This window comes from Canis lupus, chromosome 7 (assembly GCF_048164855.1).
Source record: "Canis lupus baileyi chromosome 7, mCanLup2.hap1, whole genome shotgun sequence".
In the NCBI taxonomy this organism is placed as follows: Eukaryota; Metazoa; Chordata; class Mammalia; order Carnivora; family Canidae; genus Canis; species Canis lupus.
The window spans coordinates 36,753,199-36,775,433 of record NC_132844.1 but is presented as its reverse complement, the minus strand read 5'-3'; the positions used below and the strand labels follow the sequence as shown (position 1 = coordinate 36,775,433).

Here is a 22,235-nt window from a genome sequence, read left to right as displayed (position 1 = left end):
AATAGGGCCAATTAGATTAAATAAATGATAATAATAAAAAGAATCCTTGATGGGGATCCCTGGGTGGCTCAGCGGTTTAGCGCCTGCCTTTGGCCCAGGGCGCGGTCCTGAAGTCCCGGGATCGAGTCCCACGTCGGGCTCCCTGCATGGAGCCTGCTTCTCCCTCTGCCTGTGTTTCTGCCTCTCTCTCTCTCTCTCTTTCTCTCTGTCTGTCTATCATGAATAAATAAATAAAATATTAAAAAAAAAAAGAATCCTTGGAGTTTCGCCCAGATTCTCATTTGTAGAGCCTCTTTGAAATACTAATGGCTGAGAACAGCATGACCATTACTATTACTATGGCCCCTGGTATTTCTTTAGTATTCAGCATGTTGTACTGGCATCATTTTCCTTAGTATGTGTGTCAATCAAGGTTCCACTGAAGAAGCAGAGCCTGTAGGAGATGTAAATTATGAGGTTGTTGCAAGGAATTGGCTTATGTGATCGCGGGGGACTTGTTTACATTCACATTGAGAATATACTTTATATCGTCACAACAGATTAAGGAAATCTTTTTGACCAGCAGAGTTTTTTTATCAGTCTATAAAAATTGGCATAGACCTATTCTAGAAATACTGTGACCCAGAAAAGATGGAAATGATGATGAAGTGATAATCTATCAAGGCATAGTTAATGTGAAGAGCATTGCTGGAAATTTCCCAGAGAAGGTTAACAGTCTCTTTTTGGTTTGAAATCTTTAGCTGAGATGAATAAAAATTGGCGTTTGTTTGTTTATTTTGATGTGAACATCTGCTCACTATTCCCACCTCATTAAAATAAATAATAGACTGTTTTCCACTAACCATGGAGAGTTCTAGAGGATTGTAAGAAAATAACATAGCACACATCTAGTTCTTTCTATATATTCTGCAGACAGTAAAACTTGTTTATTTATGTTTTATTTTTAAGAAAGATTTTATTTATTTATTCATGAGAGACACACAGAGAGAGGCAGAGACATAGGCAGAGGGAGAAGCAGGCTCCCTGCAAGGAGCCTAACGTGGGAATTGATCCCGAACCCCAGGATTGCACTTTAAACCAAAGGCAGATGCTCAACTGCTGAGCCACCCATGCATCCCTGCAGATAGTAAAATTGAAAAAATATTTTTTAAGCTAAAGTTTACTTAATGTATTTATTATTTGATGAATTGAGACACTTGTACCTTGGAAATGACATGGAAAAAAGGTGGGAAAAACATGAATTATGCTGATAGGTTCAACTTTTTAAGTATCATTTTGTAAACCTTTTGTGCTATGGCTGTTTAAATAAAAATCTTTGTTTTGTTAATGATACTACCCTAGCATATATTTGATTTGCTTTTTAAAATGTTGTCAAACTATAATTTTCTGAATCATTAGTTTATTCAAAATGCTTCCAGATTTATTTAGGACAATAACTGTCAGTATCCTTGTTTCATAATTATTATAATCAGCTTGAGGCAAAGAAAGCTAAATCTGCTTCACATTTAAACCAAAATAAAAAATATTTGTTTCTGAGAATACTTTAAATTATGTCTGGATTTTCAAGCCCCCTGTCCTATCATGTGATAGAACTCTTTTAAAATATAATGTTCTGGTATCCTAATGCATTTATTTAATCTTTAACAAGATACAAGAACTGTTAAGTTTTGAGGACTCTCTTTTGAATGAATAAATTTGGTGCTGGAGTTGATGACCAGGGTTTCCTCTAACATTACTGTTTTCATTTGGAAGGCAATGCATTTGAAAATGTATTTGGTTTATTCTCCTTAATTTGGAACATGCTATATTTTATCATTGGCTTTTGAGTTGAGTTGATCCAGATGAGGGGCTGTTTCTGTGTTCAACTAATGGATTCAGGAAATAGGAGTTTACTGTTAGATTTATAGAGTGCAAAGAAAAATTGACTTCCACATTTGGCTGAGTATTTATTACACAAAAGAGATGGAAGGAACCCAGGAAACACCTTTAAAAAAGGCTTTCTGGCAGTAAAATGGTTTACCAAAATTGCCACTCTTTTTTCACATGAAGAGATTTTCCCAGCAATGAAGAGGGATAAAATGAATACATAGAATGTAAAGCAGTAGAGATGAGATTTGATTCAAGAAGATAAATTTTGGTACTTTGGATAAAAAATACTCTTCTTTTACATTTTTCTGCACAAGTCCAAGCCATGAGCACATTTGGTGCCATGGTGTGTTTGGTTTAATAAGATTTTCTGGTTAATATTGGAACATGCAACAATGGGCCTTAGTGATTAGAATTTTAACTACCATTTAAAAGTGTTCAAAAGGGGCACCTAGGTGGCTCAGTGGTTGAGCATCTGCCTTCAGTTCAGGTTGTGATCCTGGGATCCTGGGATTGAGTCCCACATTGGTCTCCCCACGGGGAGCCTATTTCACCCTCTGCCTATGTCTCTGTGTCTTTCATGAATAAATAAATAAAATCTTTTTTTTTAATAAATAAAATCTTTGAAAAAAAATAAAAATGCTCAAAAGCTACAAAGTGTCCTGGGCATGCAGTTAATGGGCCAGTCTTGATTTCTAGGAATAAAACATTTTCGTAACTTGAAATATCTTTGGACAGGAAACTGCACTTGCAATTATGATCAGATTTTCCTCTGGATCTCTAAAATGGTTAGAGGTAAAGTATGTATTATGAACTGTTTTAAAGTATTGTAGTTAAAAGTCTTCTCATTTTGGAGACTTAATTTTAAGGATCACCATTTATTAAGGATATTCCAAGATATGCTTAGTTTAAAAAATTTGCAGTGAGAGTATTTTTAAAAATATAATTCTTTTAAGTTGGATTGCCAGTATGCTATTGAAAGTAATATTTTCTTTTTTTGAAAGTAATATTTTCATGTGCTATGTTAATAATATCAAGTAAAAACTGTAAAAAGACCCCATTTATTGTTTTTCAGGTATACATATGGGAAGCCAGTGAAAGGAGATGTAACACTTACATTTTTACCTTTATCCTTTTGGGGCATGAAGAGAAATATTACAAAAAATTTTAAGGTAACTTTTACAGAGATCTTATAACTTCTAATCGGAAAACACTTTAAGTATACTTTTACTAGAAATAAGATTTCATACTGAATTAACAAATAATTGAGTGTAAGAAAACCAAGAATTTTCTAGAATTGGACAAATGGGAATCTACCCATTTTGTACTCCAGAGCCATTATATTTTTGTGACTTAGTTTGAATTTTATTTTTAAAATTTGAATTGCTAAAGTGAAGAATAAAATTGAATTATCTTAAACAAAACAGATAAATGGATCTGCAAACTTCTCTTTTAATGATGAAGAGATGAAAAAAGTAATGGATTTTTCAGAAGGTCTTTCTGAACACATGTATCTGTCCTCCCCTGGGCCAGTAGAAATTTTAGCCACAGTGACAGAATCACTTACAGGTTTGTAGACTTTGAAGTGAAGGTAAAGCTATTTATATGGTGCTGCTCTCTCTTCTTCCTTATTATAATGAGTACGTTCCGTTGGAAGCCTTTCTAAAGATGCTACTTAATTCTGAAATTGTCATGACTATTAATTAGTGTCACCTGCAGAATGTTTTCATTATAAAGGGGATACTTCTTTTCTTTCCTAATTTTAATTTCAAATGTTTTGGAGGAATACCTATTTTCTATGATAGTCTGTGCTTTAACCACATGTGGTAGGCGTTTGTAATTTTCTCCATTTCTGCTTTCTTTTCAACCTGAAAACTACAGGGAAAGGCCTAACTAACCACTTTGCAGCTGACTAACCACTTTCTGTTTTTTTTTTTAATCATTTAACATCTTCTGAGCTCTTGTTTGCTCATGGACAGTTTTCTCTTTCAATATTAACATAAAGGTTAATTGCTGGGATCTTTCTGTTGTTCTCAACGACTTTCCCCAAACCTCAAAAGACCCAAAGATGATTCAGTGAGAGGCTTTAATCTGCAGTGTCCATGTTGTGGATGGTGCTTAGAAATAGTAATGGTGCTTAGAAGGGGTCCATGGAAGATGCAGTAGAACTGTATGGTTCTCTTTATGACCAAGCCAGTGTGGGAATGAGGCTTCTGTGCCCCATTAATTCCTTGAGGAAGTAGCTTAGATAGAGAAATTTGGTGAATAAGCTTTTGCGTTTGGCTTCTAAATGGTGCAATTTCCAAAACAGGTATCTCAAGAAATGCAAGTTCTAATGTGTTTTTCAAGCAACATGACTACATCATTGAATTTTTTGATTATGCTACTGTCTTGAAGCCATCTCTCAACTTCACAGCCACCGTAAGTTGGCATGTTTATTAATGATCTAAAGCAGCAAGTTTAGTTTAATGAAACAGCAGATAATATTTTCAGTGCTTTCAAAAAAAATTAAGCCCAGAGTGGATAGATTACTTTTCCCCTTTAGATATATGAAGTATACGGAATTGTTCCCAAATAAACTTCAAGTTTTCTTAAAAAAAAAGTCTCGAACAAAAGTATTTTCCTCAAAATTTATTTAATGAGGAATTTAAATTAGATTTAGATTGCTACATTGGAGCTTTTATAAATTACTTGGAAGAATTAGATGTTAGTAAAAAAATTTCAGTTCAGTTTGATTTTCATAATGACTAATTTTAGTTCTAGCAAAGATATTGCATTAAAAAATTATCAACAAATCTACTCTTTTTTTTTTTTTTGAGTTAACACTTATGGAGTGAATTTTGACAATATGCAAGGCAAGTTGCTGGGTAGGGCTTACAGAGCTAAGAAGAACCCAGTCTCTACCCTGGATTCACAGTTTTTGTGATGGTGACAAGAAAATATACACACAAGTATGACTTAAGGCAGGATAAGGTTACTGTTATGCATACACTTCTGTAGTGATTTAAACCAGGGGTTGGCAAACTTTTTCTGCAAAGGACTAGATAGTAAATATTTTTAGCTTCGTGGGAATATGGTTTCTGTGACAACTATCCAACGTTGCCATTGTAGCATGAAAGCAGCCTTAACTACTTTGTAACCAAGCGAGGGTGGCTATGTTCCAATAAAACTGTATTTACAAGAAAACTGAATTTGGCCTTCCTGCCTGCCATAGTTTGCTGACCTCTGGTTTAAAGAAAGGGGGTATCATTTCTTGTTGAATGGATCAAGAGAAGTTTCAGATAGTTTCTGATTTCATGATCATATAATTTAGTTTGAGAAGGTAAGAACAAAACCCTTGAGGCTGTAAATGATAGCTTCCAAGTGAGTAGTGAAACAATGAGAGTCTGGGAGGAAGAGCTGGCTTTGGAATAGTGATGAGAGGGTCATTAAAGGTTGCTTTATGGAAGTGGAAGATTTAAGCTATTTGTTAAAAGATCAGTAGGATATTTTATTTTATTTTTTCAAAGATTTTATTCATTTATTTGAGAGAGAGAGAGATAGAGCAGAGTGGAGGGAGAGAAAGGAATAAAGAATCCCAAGCAGACTCCACAATGAGTGTGAGCCTGACTTGGTTCTCAATCCTGTGACTCTGAGATCATGACTTGAGCTGAAACCAAGAGTCAGATGCTTAACCAATTGAGCCACACAGGTGCCAAGATCAGTGGGTTTTAAGTGTTTGCTGTGGGGGTGGGAGATGGGGAGCAAGATGAGCTGAGACACAAGGCAAGAGCCCTGCTTGTCAAATTCAGGTGCATTTCCTGGATCAGTCCAATTGTAGCAGGAAGTTTGTCTGGTAGTGGTGAAAGAGTAAACCGAAGGCAAAGTGTGCAGAGTCTAGAGGATCCTAAATGGTATATGCATGGTTTTGAACTTTGTACTTTAAGCAGTGAAAAGCCTAGGAGCCTTATGAATGTGGGAGGGGTATGGTGAAAGCAGCATTCCAGGGAGATGGATCGGGGTGTGTGCAGGAAGATGGCTGCAGCTCAGGCATGAGGTGGCGAGGAACCTTGAGGGGGTGGACATTCAAGTGGAGAGGATGCAAGAGAGAAATACAAGACTTGGTGTGTATTGGATTTGAGAGGTGGGAAGAGGGAAGGGAAACTGAGAGATGAGAAGTCTGGCAGAATTGTGCTGTTAGCAAAAATGGGTGAGGCGAGATGGTTGCTCAGTTATAGATGTACTGAATTTGGTTTGAGAAGGATACATAAGTAGAAGTTTCCTGCAAACAGAAATTGGGTGTTGAGTATGAGCTCCAGAGCAAGGTAAGGAAACTAGTAAGAGTGCTGAGACCTTTGAGAAAAAGAGAAGCCCAGATAACTGATAATTTGGCCTTGACAAATTCCCACATTTAGGGAGAGGAAGGGGGAACCTAAAAAGGAAACTGTGAGGATGCAGAATGAGGGCTTTGGAATAAAAAAGGTGATTATGGAGCCATAGGAGCAAGAGAAGCCATATAATATCAAGAAGCAAATGGTCAGTGGTGTCAGAATCCTAGTGTGAGACTGATTCATCTGGAAGTCAGGGTAATACCAATAGTTTTTCAGAGTTCAGTTTAATGGAAATAGCACAGATGGGAACTGGATTCATCTGAACTTAAATCCTTTGCTTTTCTTGTTACCTGTTTTTAAAATGTTGTATTTTGACAATTAGGTGAAGGTAACCCGTGCTGATGGCAATCGACTGACTTTTGAAGAGAGAAGAAATAATGTAGTTATAATAGTGACACAGAAAAATTCTTCCGAGTACTGGAGCAGATGGGACAGTAGAAAGCAGGAAATAGAATCTGTCCAGGTCATAAATTATACTGTTCCCCAAAATGGAATCTTTAAGATTGAATTCCCAATCCTGGATGATTCCAGTGAGCTACAGTTGAAGGTACCATCTGTTTCTCATCATTATGTTATCGCAACAACATTATTAAAATTGTAATCTCGGGGTAGGCACTAATCCTGATAGAGGTCAGAATGCACAGGACGTAAGAAGTAGACACGTGTTTATATTTTAAAAAATGGAGGAAAGTGTTAAAAGTAACTTAGTAACAGTGGCTGATGGATAGTCCAAATGCTTCCTTGTAAATTCATTTTGGAGAGCACACTGAAGTGTAGTATTCTGAAGATGTGAAGAAACTCCTGAGATTCCCAGTCTAGGTTGGTTTTCAATCATTTGAAGGTGTATTTTGTAGAAGCTGAAATGAAAGAGGAAAATATTTTTTAAAACCTATACTCCTTTGCTGGGTTCTTTCCCAGAGTGGCTCATCTGAGACACCCCAGCCATTCCTGCTACCTTTCTTTTCATTACACTTAGCCCTCCAACAGGTTTGGTCCTTTGAGGTTTACTCTGACTATTGGTAGATACATAGGTTGGTTGTAAATGAACTCTATGTTGTGGAGAGAAGGAAAGGAGTCCTTTCTCATTTTGTTCTCTCTTCTTGTGGTGTTTCCTGATACTATACTTTCATTTATGAAATAAGTTAGGACTATGCTTTTTCTTCTTAGATTATGGTGATACAGACCCTCTTCTGTGTTTTAAAGCTGTCACTTTCTTTATATAATATAAGCTATACAGTGAAAATCCAATGTCTCAGGAGCACATTTTTTCTGCAAGAAAAAAAGTGAAAGTGAATTTGCCTTTCAGAAATTATTCAACAGATAGTATCCTTTCTCAAAATGTTACTGAAGATGAAAATTTATTTGCTCCCTTTTTTTTTGTTATAGGCCTTTTTTCTTAATAGTGTGAGCAGCATGGCAGTTCATGGTATGTTTAAGTCTCCCAGTAAAACATACATCCAGCTAAAGACAAGAGATGAAAATATAAAGGTAATGCTTACAATAACTTATGATTACAATATAATGTACTCTTTTGCAATTAATGTGTGTTTATTAATTAAGATTTTTTTTCTAGGTGGGATCACCTTTTGAGTTGGTGGTTAGTGGCAACAAGCGATTGAAGGAGTTAAGCTATATGGTAATCCCTTATAGAATCTAAATTTATTATCTTCTATGGGATCATTTCAAATGATATCTACCTTATATCTAAACTCACTAATTTTAAAAATTCAGTCTTAAATCCTTTAGGCTGCCCTATTTATATTGCAATCAATTTTTTTTCTTCCTTCAGTTACATTTGCATTTCCAACTTAAGATGGATAATTAAATCTTGCATTATGTTTAAAATTTAAATTTCTGTGAGATAATCCATCTCAGTTTATTATAGAAAATTATAAAGTATGAGAAAAACAAAAAAAAAATTGCTGCCCATAGCTTAAATTTTGCTAATCTGACTCTCCAGTGGTGCTCTGTATTCCTTCCTCTCAAAAAATAGATTCATGACTGTGAAGCTACTGTTGTCTCAATCAGTATTTCTATATCTTAACCTTTTCTGTTTCCTGGCTTATACTCTCTGTGTTGGACAGGGAGGTTTCCTTGCATTCAAAAAGGCTTTGAAGTTGGTTTAAGTAAACAATTTGTGTGTATAGTTGAAATTATGATGATTGTAGCTGTAGTTGGGATTCTTATTAGCTTTGGCATAAAATGAAAGTCTTCTACTCTTCTTTTCAGGTAGTATCCAGGGGACAGTTGGTGGCTGTAGGCAAGCAAAATTCAACAATCTTCTCTTTAACACCAGAAAATTCTTGGGCTCCAAAAGCCTGTATTATTGTGTATTATATTGAAGATGATGGGGAAATTATAAATGATGTTCTTAAAATTCCTGTTCAGCTTGTTTTTAAAAATAAGGTAAGATTTAAGGTAATGATGTCAGAAGAAAACTTCATATTAATGAGGTCTGAGAAATGTAATATTTCTTTAGAGAAGTATCACTAAACAAAACTGGTTAGAAATTTATATTCATTTCTTTTTTTTTGTATTCATTTCCAGAACTATGGTTAAACCTCTTCATATTATTACTACATAGGTATTTTCACATGTGGAATTATTGGGCAATGTGGGTCTTATTTGTAAGTTATGATTCTTGGCTTTAAGACTTTAACTCAATTCCATGAGGTTGTTTCAGGATCTCCCAAATGGTGGAGTCAGTATTGCTCTGGTATGGAATTCCAGAGGCAATTATAGAATTTGTGTGGTGCTGATATTGGCATGAGAGTGAAATGAAGGGCATGGGAGGGAGTGCAGCCATCAGTAGAGATGGGTGGAAGTAGAGCCCAGATCTGGTTTATCCATTTCACCAGCCTGGAAACTAACCCAGGACAGATTTACAGTAAGCCTGGCTACGTTGCATGTGGAGATTTGTGTAGACTTTGGTCTCCAGAAACGCCAGGGATTTTTATAGTTTAAGATGTATAGCTTTTATAGGAAACCCCCTTGAACACCAACTTTGTAAAGTAACCTGGCTATAAGAGTGCCAGGTGGAATTGAATCATCTCACATGTTATAAAATGAGCCATTGTTCTCAATGAAAGCTGCTGCCTTTTCAGTTTATTTTAAGCAAAATAATCATTATTTAAAAGTATTGATTTGCAGAGTACAATTCCTCTGATAGCATTTCTGTCTGCTTAATTTGTTAAAATACTGAGAGGTTGAAGTAGTCATCCATGGCTTTTGTTGACAATGGTTAACTAACTTTGTTAAAATAGAATACAAACCTCTATTTTTCATTTTATGAAGAGTCTTTTCAAAGACAGTGGTACATTCTGTTATTTTTAGAGCACAAAATTTGACTTCTAGTGATTCCATTAATCTCCTGACAAAGATGGGTTTTAAAGTAGGAATCAGGCTTAAATATGGAGGTGTACATCTTTGAAAGTGAGACCAAGTTTTAAAAAAGTTACAGCATAAGAGGTCATTGGCTTTGAAGAAGCAGAGTGTATAAATAGCATAATTCCAAGAAATTTCTTATATATGAAAATAAATATAGTTTTAGGTATAGTTGCAAAGATATATCTTTCTCTACTTTTTTTTTTAAAGTAATCTCTACACTCAACATTGGGCTCGAACTTACAACCCTGAGATAAAGAGTTTCATGTTCTACTGACTGAGCCAGCCAGGCACCACTCTTTCTTTACTTTTTATATAATGTTTATTACATTACTCACAAAGAACCTACAAATTTGAAAAGAGGATATATTTAAGCAGGAGAAAATTAGTCTTTCTGATGTTCAATAATGACTGTGGAATAAATGGATAGGATGTGGAAGGCTCAAGAGATGGAAATTTAGCGATCATCCACATGCAAGCAGATTTTGAAGTCATTGGGTCTTGGAGGTGCAGAGTAAAGAGTGAGAAGTTCAGGGTTGGAACATGTTGCTCTCCTCTCCTTTCTTTTGGGTATGAGTGGGGAAACTTAAACTATAAGTAAACTAGATACAGTGGTGTAAGGGGTATATGTATAAAAAAATTTCATTAGAGAAGTTAAACTGGCAAATCTTTATACAAGACTTGCAGTAGCGGGAGAGAGATTGAACTCAACATCACTGAAGCAAAAGGCAGGAGAGTTTTAAGCAGAGGATGAGCTTATGGAAAAGTACTAGAGGATGTTGAGGGGAGATTGGTCAATGTGATTAGGCCACCCACCTCTGTTTGCTGACTGGCAACGTTTAAGTTAGGCTCCTGTCCTCCACAGAGACTAGAAGATCAATCAGGGACTCTGTCTTTTTGGTGATTACATTTCAAAGGATTGGCTCCCAGGTCCTTGAGAAAGATGTTCTTGAGTTGGAAAACTGTCAAGTAGCTGGAAGAAGACTTATATTTCAAAGGGGCAGAGAAAGAATTTATCATTGCAAGTTTTCTAAAGTAAATGCTGTAAGGAAAGGGAGAATAAGGGGCTTCTGGTCAGGAGGAAGTCTGTCTGAGGTTTAGTCAAACTGAGGGGAAGATTAAGCCACTATGGCAGTTGACTGTTGAAATAGAGCTAGACAAAGTGAACATTCCTAATAGGAAGGGACCTCATGACAAAGCCATTCACTTTCACTCTGTTGACACAATTGAGGCTCTTTAAGAAGCACTGGTTAGGACCACGCTTTGATGAATGTAATGACGGATAAGTTCAGGTGGCCATAGAGACACAGAACATTGGGCCTACCAAGTGTTTGGTCTGATCACCACCTCCCTTGGACAGACATACCCCTGCCCCCAGCCCATGTGGTTCTGTGAGTCCCCAGGGGAGCTCTCACTTGACTCACTTCAAAGTTCAGGTTACTAGCCTGTGAGGATCTCTGGTTTCTTCCTCTTTCCTGTTCCCCCTCCAGGATACTGTGCTTCCCCAGGTGTGCCAGACACTACTGCCTTCTCTGAAGCACTGGGGGATGGAGAAAGGGAAGAGGAAAGGCAGAGAAATGAAGGATAAATCAGATTTATGCCTGTGAACTGTGGGAAGAACTGTGGGAGGTTCTATGACTTGTAAACACCGTGAATAAAGTTTTTTTGAAAATTTCTTTCCCTATAGAAGGTTTATGTATGGTTTTAGAACAATTTCTGAGACAAGGCAAATGTAGAATCTTTGCTAAATTTTGAGTAATTGAACTGCTGTTGGTAATACATGTAAGTAATGCTCTTAAAAAAGTCAAATCAACCCCATTTTCTCTCTCTCTTAGATAAAGCTATTTTGGAGTAAAGCACATGCTGAACCATCAGAGAAAGTCTCTCTTAGGATCTCCGTGACACAGCCAGACTCGACAATTGGGATTGTAGCTGTTGACAAAAGCGTTAATCTGATGAATGTCTCAAATGATATTACAATGGAAAATGTGAGTTGGGGGCAGCCCCGGTGGCGCAGCGGTTTAGTGCCGTCTGCAGCCCGGGGTGTGATCCTGGAGATCCAGATCGAGTCCCACATCAGGCTTCCTGCATGGAGCCTGCTTCTCCCTCTGCCTGTGTCTCTGCCTCTCTCTTCGCTCTCTCTGAATGAATGAATAAATAAATCTTTATATAAAAAAAAAAAGGAAAATGTGAGTTGGGCTATTTTTTCATTATAAAAATACATATTAAAAGAGCAAGAAGGAGGGGCGCCTGGGTGGTTCAGTGGTTGAGCATCTGCCTTTGGCTCAGGTCGTGATCCCAGAGTCTTGGGATCAAGTTCCGCCTCAGGCTCCCCACAGGGAACCAGTTTCTCCCTCTGCTTATGTTTCTGCCTCTCTTTCTTTGTGTCTCATGAATAAATAAATAAAATCTTTTAAAAAGAGCAAAAAGGAAACCTTATTGCATTACTTCAAATATCTGAAAGAAAAGGAAATTTCATTAGTTCCTCTTCAAGTATAAGTCAGTTATCAGTAAAGCTTCCAAATAAAAAGGATTTGCGTTCTGGTTATTATGTTAGAAAGAGGCTTCATGTGATGAAGTGTTTTTGCTGTTTTACATGAGAGATGCCCTCTAGAGTTTTCCCTCATTTTCATACTGTATTTGAATTTAAGACTCTTGAGAAAGTACTAGGTGTCAGCAGTACTAGTTGACTTGTATATTTCTGGATGAAATTGGAAAAGAGAGCTTTAGATAATTTTGAAGTACTTTCTATTTTGGTTATACATAATGGTTATATATAATTACAGTCTTATTGAATCAGGAATTTGTAGTATATTAAGGGACTGAAATTGCAGAAAACTTATAAACCAGGAAATATATGAACATCTACTGTTACATAAACTAATCCCCTATTTGTTAATCATTTCATTTTTATTTGTAAATTCTTGATATATCCTTGTGTGCCATTGGCAGTTGAAATCTAGATTGTATAACCTATGTCAATTAATTAAGTACAGCGATTAACAACATATAGGAAGAAAGATGTAAATGTTTAGGCTAATTTGGTCATCTTGTTGTAAATTACTTCACTTGAGAAAAATTATATGTAATTTTCAGCCTATAAAGCTAATTTTTTCTCAATCCCCTTTTAAAAAAACTCCTTTAAAACTAATTGGTCATTTTCTTCTCTTGACTTTTTAGAGATTTTTAATTCTAAAAAGCCTATAGCATTTTGCATTTGATTTGACTGAATTTAGTAATATCTCTCACTTTATCAGTCTCTAAATTCTTAAAAATATTATTTCATTTTTGTTTCTGTAGTTATATACACACACACCCCTGTCTAGTGCTCATATTTTGTTTATCTTTTAATATATTTACATTAAATTTTGTCCTATATTAAGATTGCTATCCCAGCTTTCTTTTAGCTCATACTTTGCTGATGTATTTTTCCACCTTTTTATTTTAAAAGTTTTGTAAGTTTTTCCTTTAAGTTTATCTTGCTATATTTTGCTTTTTTTTTTTTTTTAGGTTTTTGTTTATTTGTTTGAGACAGAGAGAGGGTGCACAAGCTGGGGGGAGGTAGAAGCAGGATCCCCACCTGAAGGAAACCCGATGTGGGGCTTTATCCCAGGACCTTGAGATAATGACCTGAGATGAAGGCAAATGCTTATACCACTGAGCCACCCAGGCACCCCTTGCTTTTGTTTTTTAATGTCCGGTAGTTCATAACTTTTAATAAGCTTATTTAACCCATTTACAAGTTCGGTAATTCTGATTCTAATTAAGGCTTATTTCTACTTTATTTGATATTTTTAAATGTGATTACTTTTTTTTTTCCCCTTCTTTTTATTTTTCTTCTTTCCATGGGTTAGATAAAATTTTGCTCTTCTGGTTTAGAAGTCATACATTCTGCTTTTGTTTCTATGACAGATGCCCTTAACTCACAAACCATACTCCTATTTATTTATCCTTGTTGATTTCTCACGGCTATCAATATTTGTATCTTCATCTAACAAGATGAGCATTTTAGTATGCTCTCATTTTCTTGCACATCCCTTTTGTCTTTCACCTGTTACCACCTTTTTCTCCAACCCCGGCCAGACCATGTTGCTATCATACAGGATTGTAATTCTGTGTCATTATTGATTGCCCTTCTGATCTATGTTTTTCCTTCATTTTTTAAAAAAGATTTTATTTATTTATCCATGAGAGACACACAGAGAGAGAGAGAGGCAGAGACATAGGCAGAGGGAGAAGCAGGCTCCATGTAGGGAGCCTGATGTGGCACTTGATCCTGGGACTCTAGGATCACGTGCTGAGCCGAAGGCAGATGCTTAATTGCTGAGCCACCCAGGCATCTCTCTTCCTTCATTTTTTAATTCTGAAAATTTACATCTGTAATTTCTTCATATATTTCCTCTTTGCCATTTAAATTTTTCTCTTCTTCTGAGACTCTTGTTATTCAGAGATTGGCACGTCTACTTCCTTTATCCATATCTCCGAGCTTTTTGTTTTATGTTCTCTGTCTCTTTGTCTTTCCTGTTTTTCTTGGAGAATGCTCCTCAGGTGTTTGCTCACTGATCATTTGTCAGTTGTATCTATCCTACTTTGATTATTTATATAGAGTTCTTTATGTCAGCTATTATATTTTTAATATTTATTATTTTCATTTGGTTCTTATTTTTTGTTCTTGTTTTATATAGTTAATATTTTTCCTTATCTCCTTATGTATATTTACCATGTTTATTTTAATTATTGAGCTGGCTTTTTCAATATTTTTCTTCATATGTTATGTATAGTCTACTTGGATGTCTTTGTGGAAGTCATACTCTTTGGATGTAGTTGATTTGGCAGCTGTTCTGATAATGTCTGTTGACGAAGGTTGAACACCCTATTCCAATCTGTGTAAATCTTGTGAATTTAAAGAGAGGTAGTGGTCAAGCTCCAGGGACCAGGGAACTATTCTTGCTCCTCTCTGTGTATTGCTAGCTTTTATGTAGTGTTTCACTTTTAAGCTCTTAGGGAAAAGCATCCCCAAGAAGAGGCAGTCTCTTGAGATTATGATTCAGCAACCCTAAGGGTTTGGAGGACAAGAGGAAGAGTGAATGCTTGGGGCTGTGAGTCTATCCAAAGGTTTTCCTCAGTTTCTCACACCAGAAGGGCAGAGGTGCTGACCTGGTATTATCTTCCTGACACTTGTACAGGCAGTGTAGACTGCTGCTGCAGCAGTTAATAAGGGCGGTGAAAATGCGGGGAATGATTTTCCTGAGGCTGCCCCCTGGAAAGAAGCAAGAGCAGACTTTAAAAACTTTTTCCCTAGATTGTCTGTCTCTGGCACTTTCTGTCACCAGCTTCCTCCCAACACACCAGTTCAATATATCCTTCACTCTTCCCAAGTTTTCTCATCCCACTCATCTGAGTTTCCTCCTTGCTTTCATGGTTTCTCCAGAGTTGGCTCTGGGGGAAGGAGTTAGGAGCCTGTAGTGATAGACTATTTTGGTTTCTTTTGTTCTTGTTAAATTTGTGAGTGGTGCTGAGAGATTCTGGAGCACGTTGGGAAAATTTAAGTGTGCTAGATCTTCCAGAAATTATTTTCAGACACCAGCCTTTCCTGCCCTTTTGGCAATGCCTTTTTATTGAGCCACTGAGGAAGAGGAGAATTTCTTTTCAAGATAGATGCTTTTTCCTAGGTAATTCTATTGATTCACACTGGAGTGTCAGCAGATGATCTTGCATGTATTTGTGTCCTGTAGCAGAGTTTGAGTCATGAGTCCAACACTTTTTCTCTCCATTAGAGAGCCATGTCTGGCTCTGGCTCTGTTGCCTATAGTTGGGTTGACTATATTTGCCAGCCTGTTGGGATGTTATGACATTTCCTGTTTTCTCCTTCTGTTGTTTTCTTCTTTGTGCCTGTTGTAGCACCATGTTTGCTTGCCATGGAGGTAGCAATGGTGGTCGTTAGCATGGCAGAAACAGTGTATGCGGGTGTTTAGTTTTAAACAAGGTATTCTTTTTTAAACTTATACTTAGAATCTTTCATCATTTTAATTCCCACCTTTGTTTTAATTTGTCTGGTTAATGCTAATGTAAATCAGGGAGATGCATTGGAATAGTTACCAAAAAGGGTATAATATCTTAACTTTTTTATTGTAGTGAAATATATATAACATAAAATTTGCCATTTTAACCATTAAAAAAAAGACAATTCAGTGTCATTAATTACTTTCATAATGTTGTACAGCCATCATCACTGTTTCCAAAACCTTTTCATCACTCTAGAGACTCTGTAACCATGAAATGATAACCCATCCCTTCAGAAAACTCTAATCTACTTCTGTCTTTATGAATTTGCCTAGTCTAGATATTTCATGTAAGTGAAATTATATAAAATTTGTCTTTCTGTTTCTGCCTTCTTTCACTTAGCTTAAGGTTTTCAGGGTTCATCCATGTTGTAGATGTATCTGAACTTTATTTTTATGGCTGCATAATATACAATTGTATTTATCTACCTCATTTTGTGTATTCATTCTTCTGTTGAAGGGTGTTTAAGTTGTTTCTATCTTTTGGCTATTGTGGCTAATGCTACAGTGATGCACAGCATGCATGTATCTCTTTAAGTCCCTGTTATTTTCATTATATACATGGGAATGGAATTGCCAGGTCATATATGCTAGTCTATGTTTAGCTTTTAAAGGAGCTGTCTACTTTACTCTCTCTTTTAGCCTATTTTACTCTCTCTTGCTAGCAATGAGTGCTGTTCTTAAAAAAAAAAATAGCATTGCTAATGTGATAATGCAAATATCTCAGTATTGAAAAAGCTATCTCATTGATGTAATTTGTGTTACTTTGTCAATGAGGTTAAATATTTTTTATGCTTATTAATCATTTGCATTTCTTTTTTGTGAATTACTTATTTTTGTTATTTTTAAAACTCTAACTGATATTGTGCAGAACTTATGTTAACCTTCTGATTTAACCCATTTATCTGTCAAAAGTGTGGGTTGTTTTCAATGCTAATCCCTATGTGTTGGTTTAGTCAACTGGTGACATTTAAGTTCTTCTTGGGCAAAACTCAAGCATACCCCCCCTTTTTTTTTTACTATTTAATTAACTAATTTAATTTAATTTTTAAAAAGATTTTATTTATTTATTCACGAGAGACACACAGAGAGAGAGAGAGAGAGAAAGGCAGAGACACAGGCAGAGGGAGAAGCAGGCTCCATGCAGGGAGCCTGACATGGGACTTGATCCAGGGTCTCCAGGATCAAGCCCTGGGCTGAAGGTGGCACTAAACTGCTGAACCACCTGGGCTGCCCTAATTTATTTATTTTAAAAAATATTTAATTTATTTATCAGAGACAGAGAGCGAGAGCGAGCATGCACAAGCAGGGGGAGGGGTGGGAGGGTAAGGGAGAAGCTGACTCCCCACTGAGCAGGAAACCCAACCCAGGGCTTGATCCTTAGGACTCTGAGATCATGACCTGAGCCGAAGGCAGACACTTAACTGACTGAACTGCCCAGGTGCTCTTATTTATTTATTTATTTGAGAGAGAGAGTGTAGGGGGATGGGGCAGAAAGGGAGGGAAAGAGAGAATCCACAGCTGACTGAGTGTGGAGCCTGGTACAGGGCTTGGTCCCAGGACCATGAGATCATGAACCTGAACTGAAACCAAGAGTTGAGCGCTTAACTGACTGAACCACCCAGGCGCCCCTCAAGCATACACTTCTTAGGAACTCTTGATTCTGAACAGAGTAAAGATAAGTTAAAAAAAGAAATGTATTTTTAGCTGATTGAATCATGCACAAGGCATGCACATACAAATATTATTTATTCCTCCATTTGTGTCATTTTCAAATTAGATAAGCTGTGGGCTATATGATACCTAAGTAACATGCAAGAAATATTGCAGAGGGCAGAACAGGTTGATATGAATCAATCCATACCATGTATTTTATTTTCTCCTTAGGTGGTCCATGAGTTGGAACTATATAACACAGGATATTATTTAGGCATGTTCATGAATTCTTTTGCAGTTTTTCAGGTATGTTTAGTTTGTTACATAATTTGAAAAGATATATCTTTTACTATTGGAAACACTTTCAGAATTAATTATCTGCATTATGAAATGGTAGCATTTTGTTAAATGTGTTGAAGTACAGCATGTTATATAAATATAATTTGAAATGGAAAGATAATCATCCTTCCAATTTTGAAAGCAAATGGAAAAAGTGCATGCGAGAGAGAGTGTGTGTGTGTCCTGTGTATGAGAGGGAGAAATTCTCAAAAATGAGATAGGGTAAAAAAAAAAAAATACTTTCATGTATGCATAAAAATAAATGAACATGAGTGAGTTAAGAGTATGGGAGACTGCTGTGACATTTTATAGAGCATTTAAACTTTTATTTTTAAAGAAAATTAAAATTATTTTTCTAGGAATGTGGCCTCTGGGTATTGACAGATGCAAACCTTTTGAAGGATTACATTGATGGTGTTTGTAAGTAAAACCTCAATATGTTTTTAAAGTATTTAAGTCTTTCATCTCAGGTATTTAAAATTATGTATATAGGTATGGTTACTTTCTGGTTGGACATGGTAATCATGATCTTCATTTTCTGTTCTCTTATCCTAAATCTTTGGAGTATAATGTTCATCTGAGCCATGACATGGAATGTTTGGGTTTCTATCTAGATTTTTGAAATGAATACTTTCTATTTGCTCTCTGTAGTTCTTTGAGATGGTTATATTTTTGGACATATTGGAAGATCCTATGCTTTAATTTGTATTACAAACTCTGCTATTATTTTGGAATTAGTTAAAAGGAGCAACATTAAAAAAATTCTTTTTAATGATTTTATTTATTCATGAGAGACACAGAGAGGAGAGAGAGAGAGAGAGAGAGAGACACACACACACACACAGGCAGAGGGAGAAGCAGGCTCCATGCAGGGAGCCCGACATGGGACTCGATCCTGGGTCTCCAGGATCACGCCCTGGGCCAAAGGCGGTGCTAAACTGCTGAGCCACTCAGGCTGCCCAAGGAGCAACATATTTTGAAACATTTTTGTTCTCTAGCTTTTTGATGTTCACCTGGAATATAACCCAGATGCCATAAAGTATGCTGGTGCGTGCATGCATGCACACACACTCATGTGCATGTGTCTCATCAATCTGAGTTTCTCCTGGACAGCGTCACATCTGTATATCCTGGTTCCCAGTATTGCTAGAGTTGCCACCCAACTAATAAGTGTGCTTTTAGTAAGAAATAAAAATGTTTTGACTGAAGGAAATGTATAAATGTGAATGGTTAACTATAGAAATTGTTGCCTTTTCTTTCTAGTAACGTTAGGCTAATGTCATCTTGTAATGCTCCAGAACTGTCACAGTTCCTATCTCTGAATTCTCTATTCCTGTCAGGAATACCTTTCCTGAGAACTTTCTTCTGCTCCTCCCCCTCCTGTAACAGAAGAAACTTGATACTCTTATTAGCATACTGTGTCCTTAGAAACCTTCTCAAGTGACTGACATGACTTTTTCTGCTTCTCTTCTGGATCAGGGTTCCTAGGTACATAGTATACAGTGTTATCTTGACCACTTCAAGATCACTGTTTGGCAACCCTTAGTTAAGAGCAACTTCTCATTTGAAGCTCAAATATTTCAGTGATAATTCCTTCAGTCAACATTTAGGTCCCCTACTTTCCTTTTACCTCTGTATGCATCCCCTACTTTCCTTTTACCTCTGTATGCATTGATGAACCTCACAAAAGATTCAGAGTCCTTAAAGTCTTACTCCTGTTATCATCCTGGGAAGATTTGACTGTCCCACATGTGGTTGATCCATCTAATATATACTATCCTGTAGTCACCACTATGGCATCAGTAGTGACCCAAGGTCATTTTATCACTGGAACACTGTTCTACTTTTAAAGTTTCAAATGCCTGTCCTTCTACCTTGTATATTTCTTCACTCCTTTAAATCTATCAAATGTCTTTATCCTTTCTAGAGACCAAATATCTTTTTTGGTCTTGACATCTCCTGGTTATTGGGAATTATTGGCTCCTTCTGCCTTGACTTTCCTCCAATGCCTTGTCTGGACTACATGGTTAATCAATTCGGTAGAATTCTTTCCTAGTTCTTTGTACTTCCATAACATCTTCCCCATTACACCCAACTCTGGAACATCTTGACTGTTTATCTTACCCCTCTGATTCTATATCCCACAAATACCTTAAATTCAATATGTCACAAACCAGGTTTATGATCTTCTCTTTCTTAACAACTTTGCTTTTCCCTAATATAACTTTACTGATATGTGATTCCTTGAATGGATATAATTTCAAATCCGTGTTTTCTTTTTTTTTTTTTTTTAATTTTTATTTATTTATGATAGGCACACAGTGAGAGAGAGAGAGGCAGAGACACAGGCAGAGGGAGAAGCAGGCTCCATGCACCGGGAGCCTGACGTGGGATTTGATCCTGGGTCTCCAGGATTGCGCCCTGGGCCAAAGGCAGGCGCTAAACCGCTGCGCCACCCAGGGATCCCTCAAATCCGTGTTAATGAAATCATCATCTACCTAGATGTCTAAATCAGAAATCCGGAACTCATCCTTAATCCCTTCCTTTCTTTCTGTCAGATGTGGAACAGCATGGTGGTTAGGAAAGGAATTGACATCAAATACTTCTGGCTTTAAATTCTGGCTTTATGACCTGAGAAAATCAGTTAATCTCTCTCAGCCTCAAGCCTCCCAGGGAAATATAGGACTAATAATATCCTTGGTATGACAGGGTTATTATGAGATTAAATTCAAAAGCACATAAAATGCTTAGCATGTGTTTAGCACTTCTAAGTCCGTAATTCCCTATTATCTTTTCTTATTATCTTATTATTTCTTATCTTATTATTATCTTATTATCTTATCTTATTCCTCAGGTCCAGTTTGTTCATTCATTCTTTAACGGATAGTGATGATATTAATTGCATGCCTAGCATATATGAGGCAATGAGATTTCAGGTTGGTCTAGTGGGGCAGAACAACATATCATTAGAAGTGTGTGCTGAGCACTGGGGTGGGAAAAGTACAGCATGCCAGGGGAAATACACAGAAGTCACCCACCCAAGAGACAGAGCAGAATCATCTCTTGAGACTATCATTCCTCTCCTCTGCTTGGCTTCAGGCCCTTGACAGTGTCTCCTTGATCATTGCAAGAGCCTCTTAACTAACTTTTGCCTGCCTTCATTTTCCCCTACCTCTAAACCATTGCTCACAGTGATGCCAGAGTTACTGTTATAAAACATGGGCTACATCATGTTTCAAATTTATTTTTGACCCTTCAAAGGGTCAGAATTGATTAAATGTTTACTCTAAGTCCTTCATCATGGCATGTGATATTTTAATATCTGGACCTTGCCATTCTTTTTCTCATTTTATGGCACTCTTACCTAATAGTCACGTCATATTCTGGACATGCCTTTGTACTTAGCTTTCTGCCCTCCCCTCGCCCCGCCCCTGTATGGGATACTCTCTAACTAGAGACTTAAAAAAAATGGAATTTGCAAACATTTGCAGCAACACTCCTGCAAAATGGATTTTTCCCCCTAGCCATACTATTTTCATTATTCAGATTCTGGGTAAAATCAGCCATTCTGTGCACAATATATATGCCTGTTATAATTCTTACCATGTTTACTACAGTTTTCTATTTGTCTCCTCCATAGACTATGAGTAGAGCTCACTACATTCATCTTTGTATCCGTGGTACCTACTACAGTATATTGTTTTGCATCTTATTTTATTTTGATTTTAAAAATATTTTTTTATTTATTTGAGGGAGAGAGATTGAGAACATGAGTGGGGTAGGGGTGGGATGGGGAGAGAGGGCAGAGGAAGAGGGAGAAGCAGACTCGCCCTGAGCTGGGAGCCCAATGTGGGGCTCGATCCCAGGACCCTGACATCATGACCTGAGCCAAAGGCAGATGCTTAACACACTGAGCCATCCAGACACCCCTGTTTTGCATTTTATTTTGAAATAATTTTAGACTTATAGAAAAGTTGAAAAAAATAGAAGTGGGTGATAGAAATAGAAAGAAAGCTTTTAGTGGAATATGGGTTAGGATGCAGTGTTATGGCTTTATTAGATGATCTGTTCCTTGAGAATTTGGGATTTACTGTTTCATGCTTACTTTAAAAAAATGTAGATATGTAAACAATTTGAAAAATTAAGACTTTTCCAAAAATGGTTTAGGTTAACGTTGACATTTTTGGAAGTGTGTCAGTCTGTATCGCAACATGACTATTTTTAAGCTAGTAAACTGGTTGATTGTAGTATCTTATGGCTGGTATAGCCAATAGTAATGATCACTAGGGAACTGAAAAGAGAACAAAATTGGAGGGAACTTTAAAAATATTAATTGTTTTTTTTTATTAATTGTTTTTTAGCAATTGCACTATAAGTAGTTTTTCAGGTAGTAGTTGTACAGGCAGGGAAGGTTGTTTTTTTTTTTTTTTTCTCGTTTTTTAGTTTTGGTGCTTCTGTAACTGGCCTCAGAGCCTTGGGTAAGTCACTTGACTTCTATGAGAATCAGGTATCTCATCTGTAAAATGAGAAGGTTGGATAAGATGAACTCTGACGTTCC

The 22,235-nt window shown here is 36.7% G+C and overlaps 1 protein-coding gene across 6 annotated transcripts in view; it reads left to right on the top strand.

Moving 5' to 3' along the window:
* The window catches only part of CD109 (CD109 molecule), a 126,419-nt gene that overhangs the window by 63,163 nt on the left and 41,021 nt on the right, over positions 1-22,235 (top strand). For all 6 annotated transcript variants that reach the window (XR_012033985.1, XM_072832330.1, XM_072832331.1 and 3 more), the window contains 10 exons: positions 2,942-3,038; positions 3,294-3,435; positions 4,178-4,287; positions 6,559-6,783; positions 7,623-7,724; positions 7,810-7,872; positions 8,466-8,642; positions 11,456-11,608; positions 17,570-17,644; positions 18,037-18,097. Coding sequence is in view for 5 of the 6 variants with exons in the window: in XM_072832330.1 (XP_072688431.1) it covers positions 2,942-3,038; positions 3,294-3,435; positions 4,178-4,287; positions 6,559-6,783; positions 7,623-7,724; positions 7,810-7,872; positions 8,466-8,642; positions 11,456-11,608; positions 17,570-17,644; positions 18,037-18,097 (1,205 nt within the window). In the remaining variant the exon portion in view is untranslated. The remainder of the gene's footprint in view (positions 1-2,941; positions 3,039-3,293; positions 3,436-4,177; positions 4,288-6,558; positions 6,784-7,622; positions 7,725-7,809; positions 7,873-8,465; positions 8,643-11,455; positions 11,609-17,569; positions 17,645-18,036; positions 18,098-22,235) is intronic.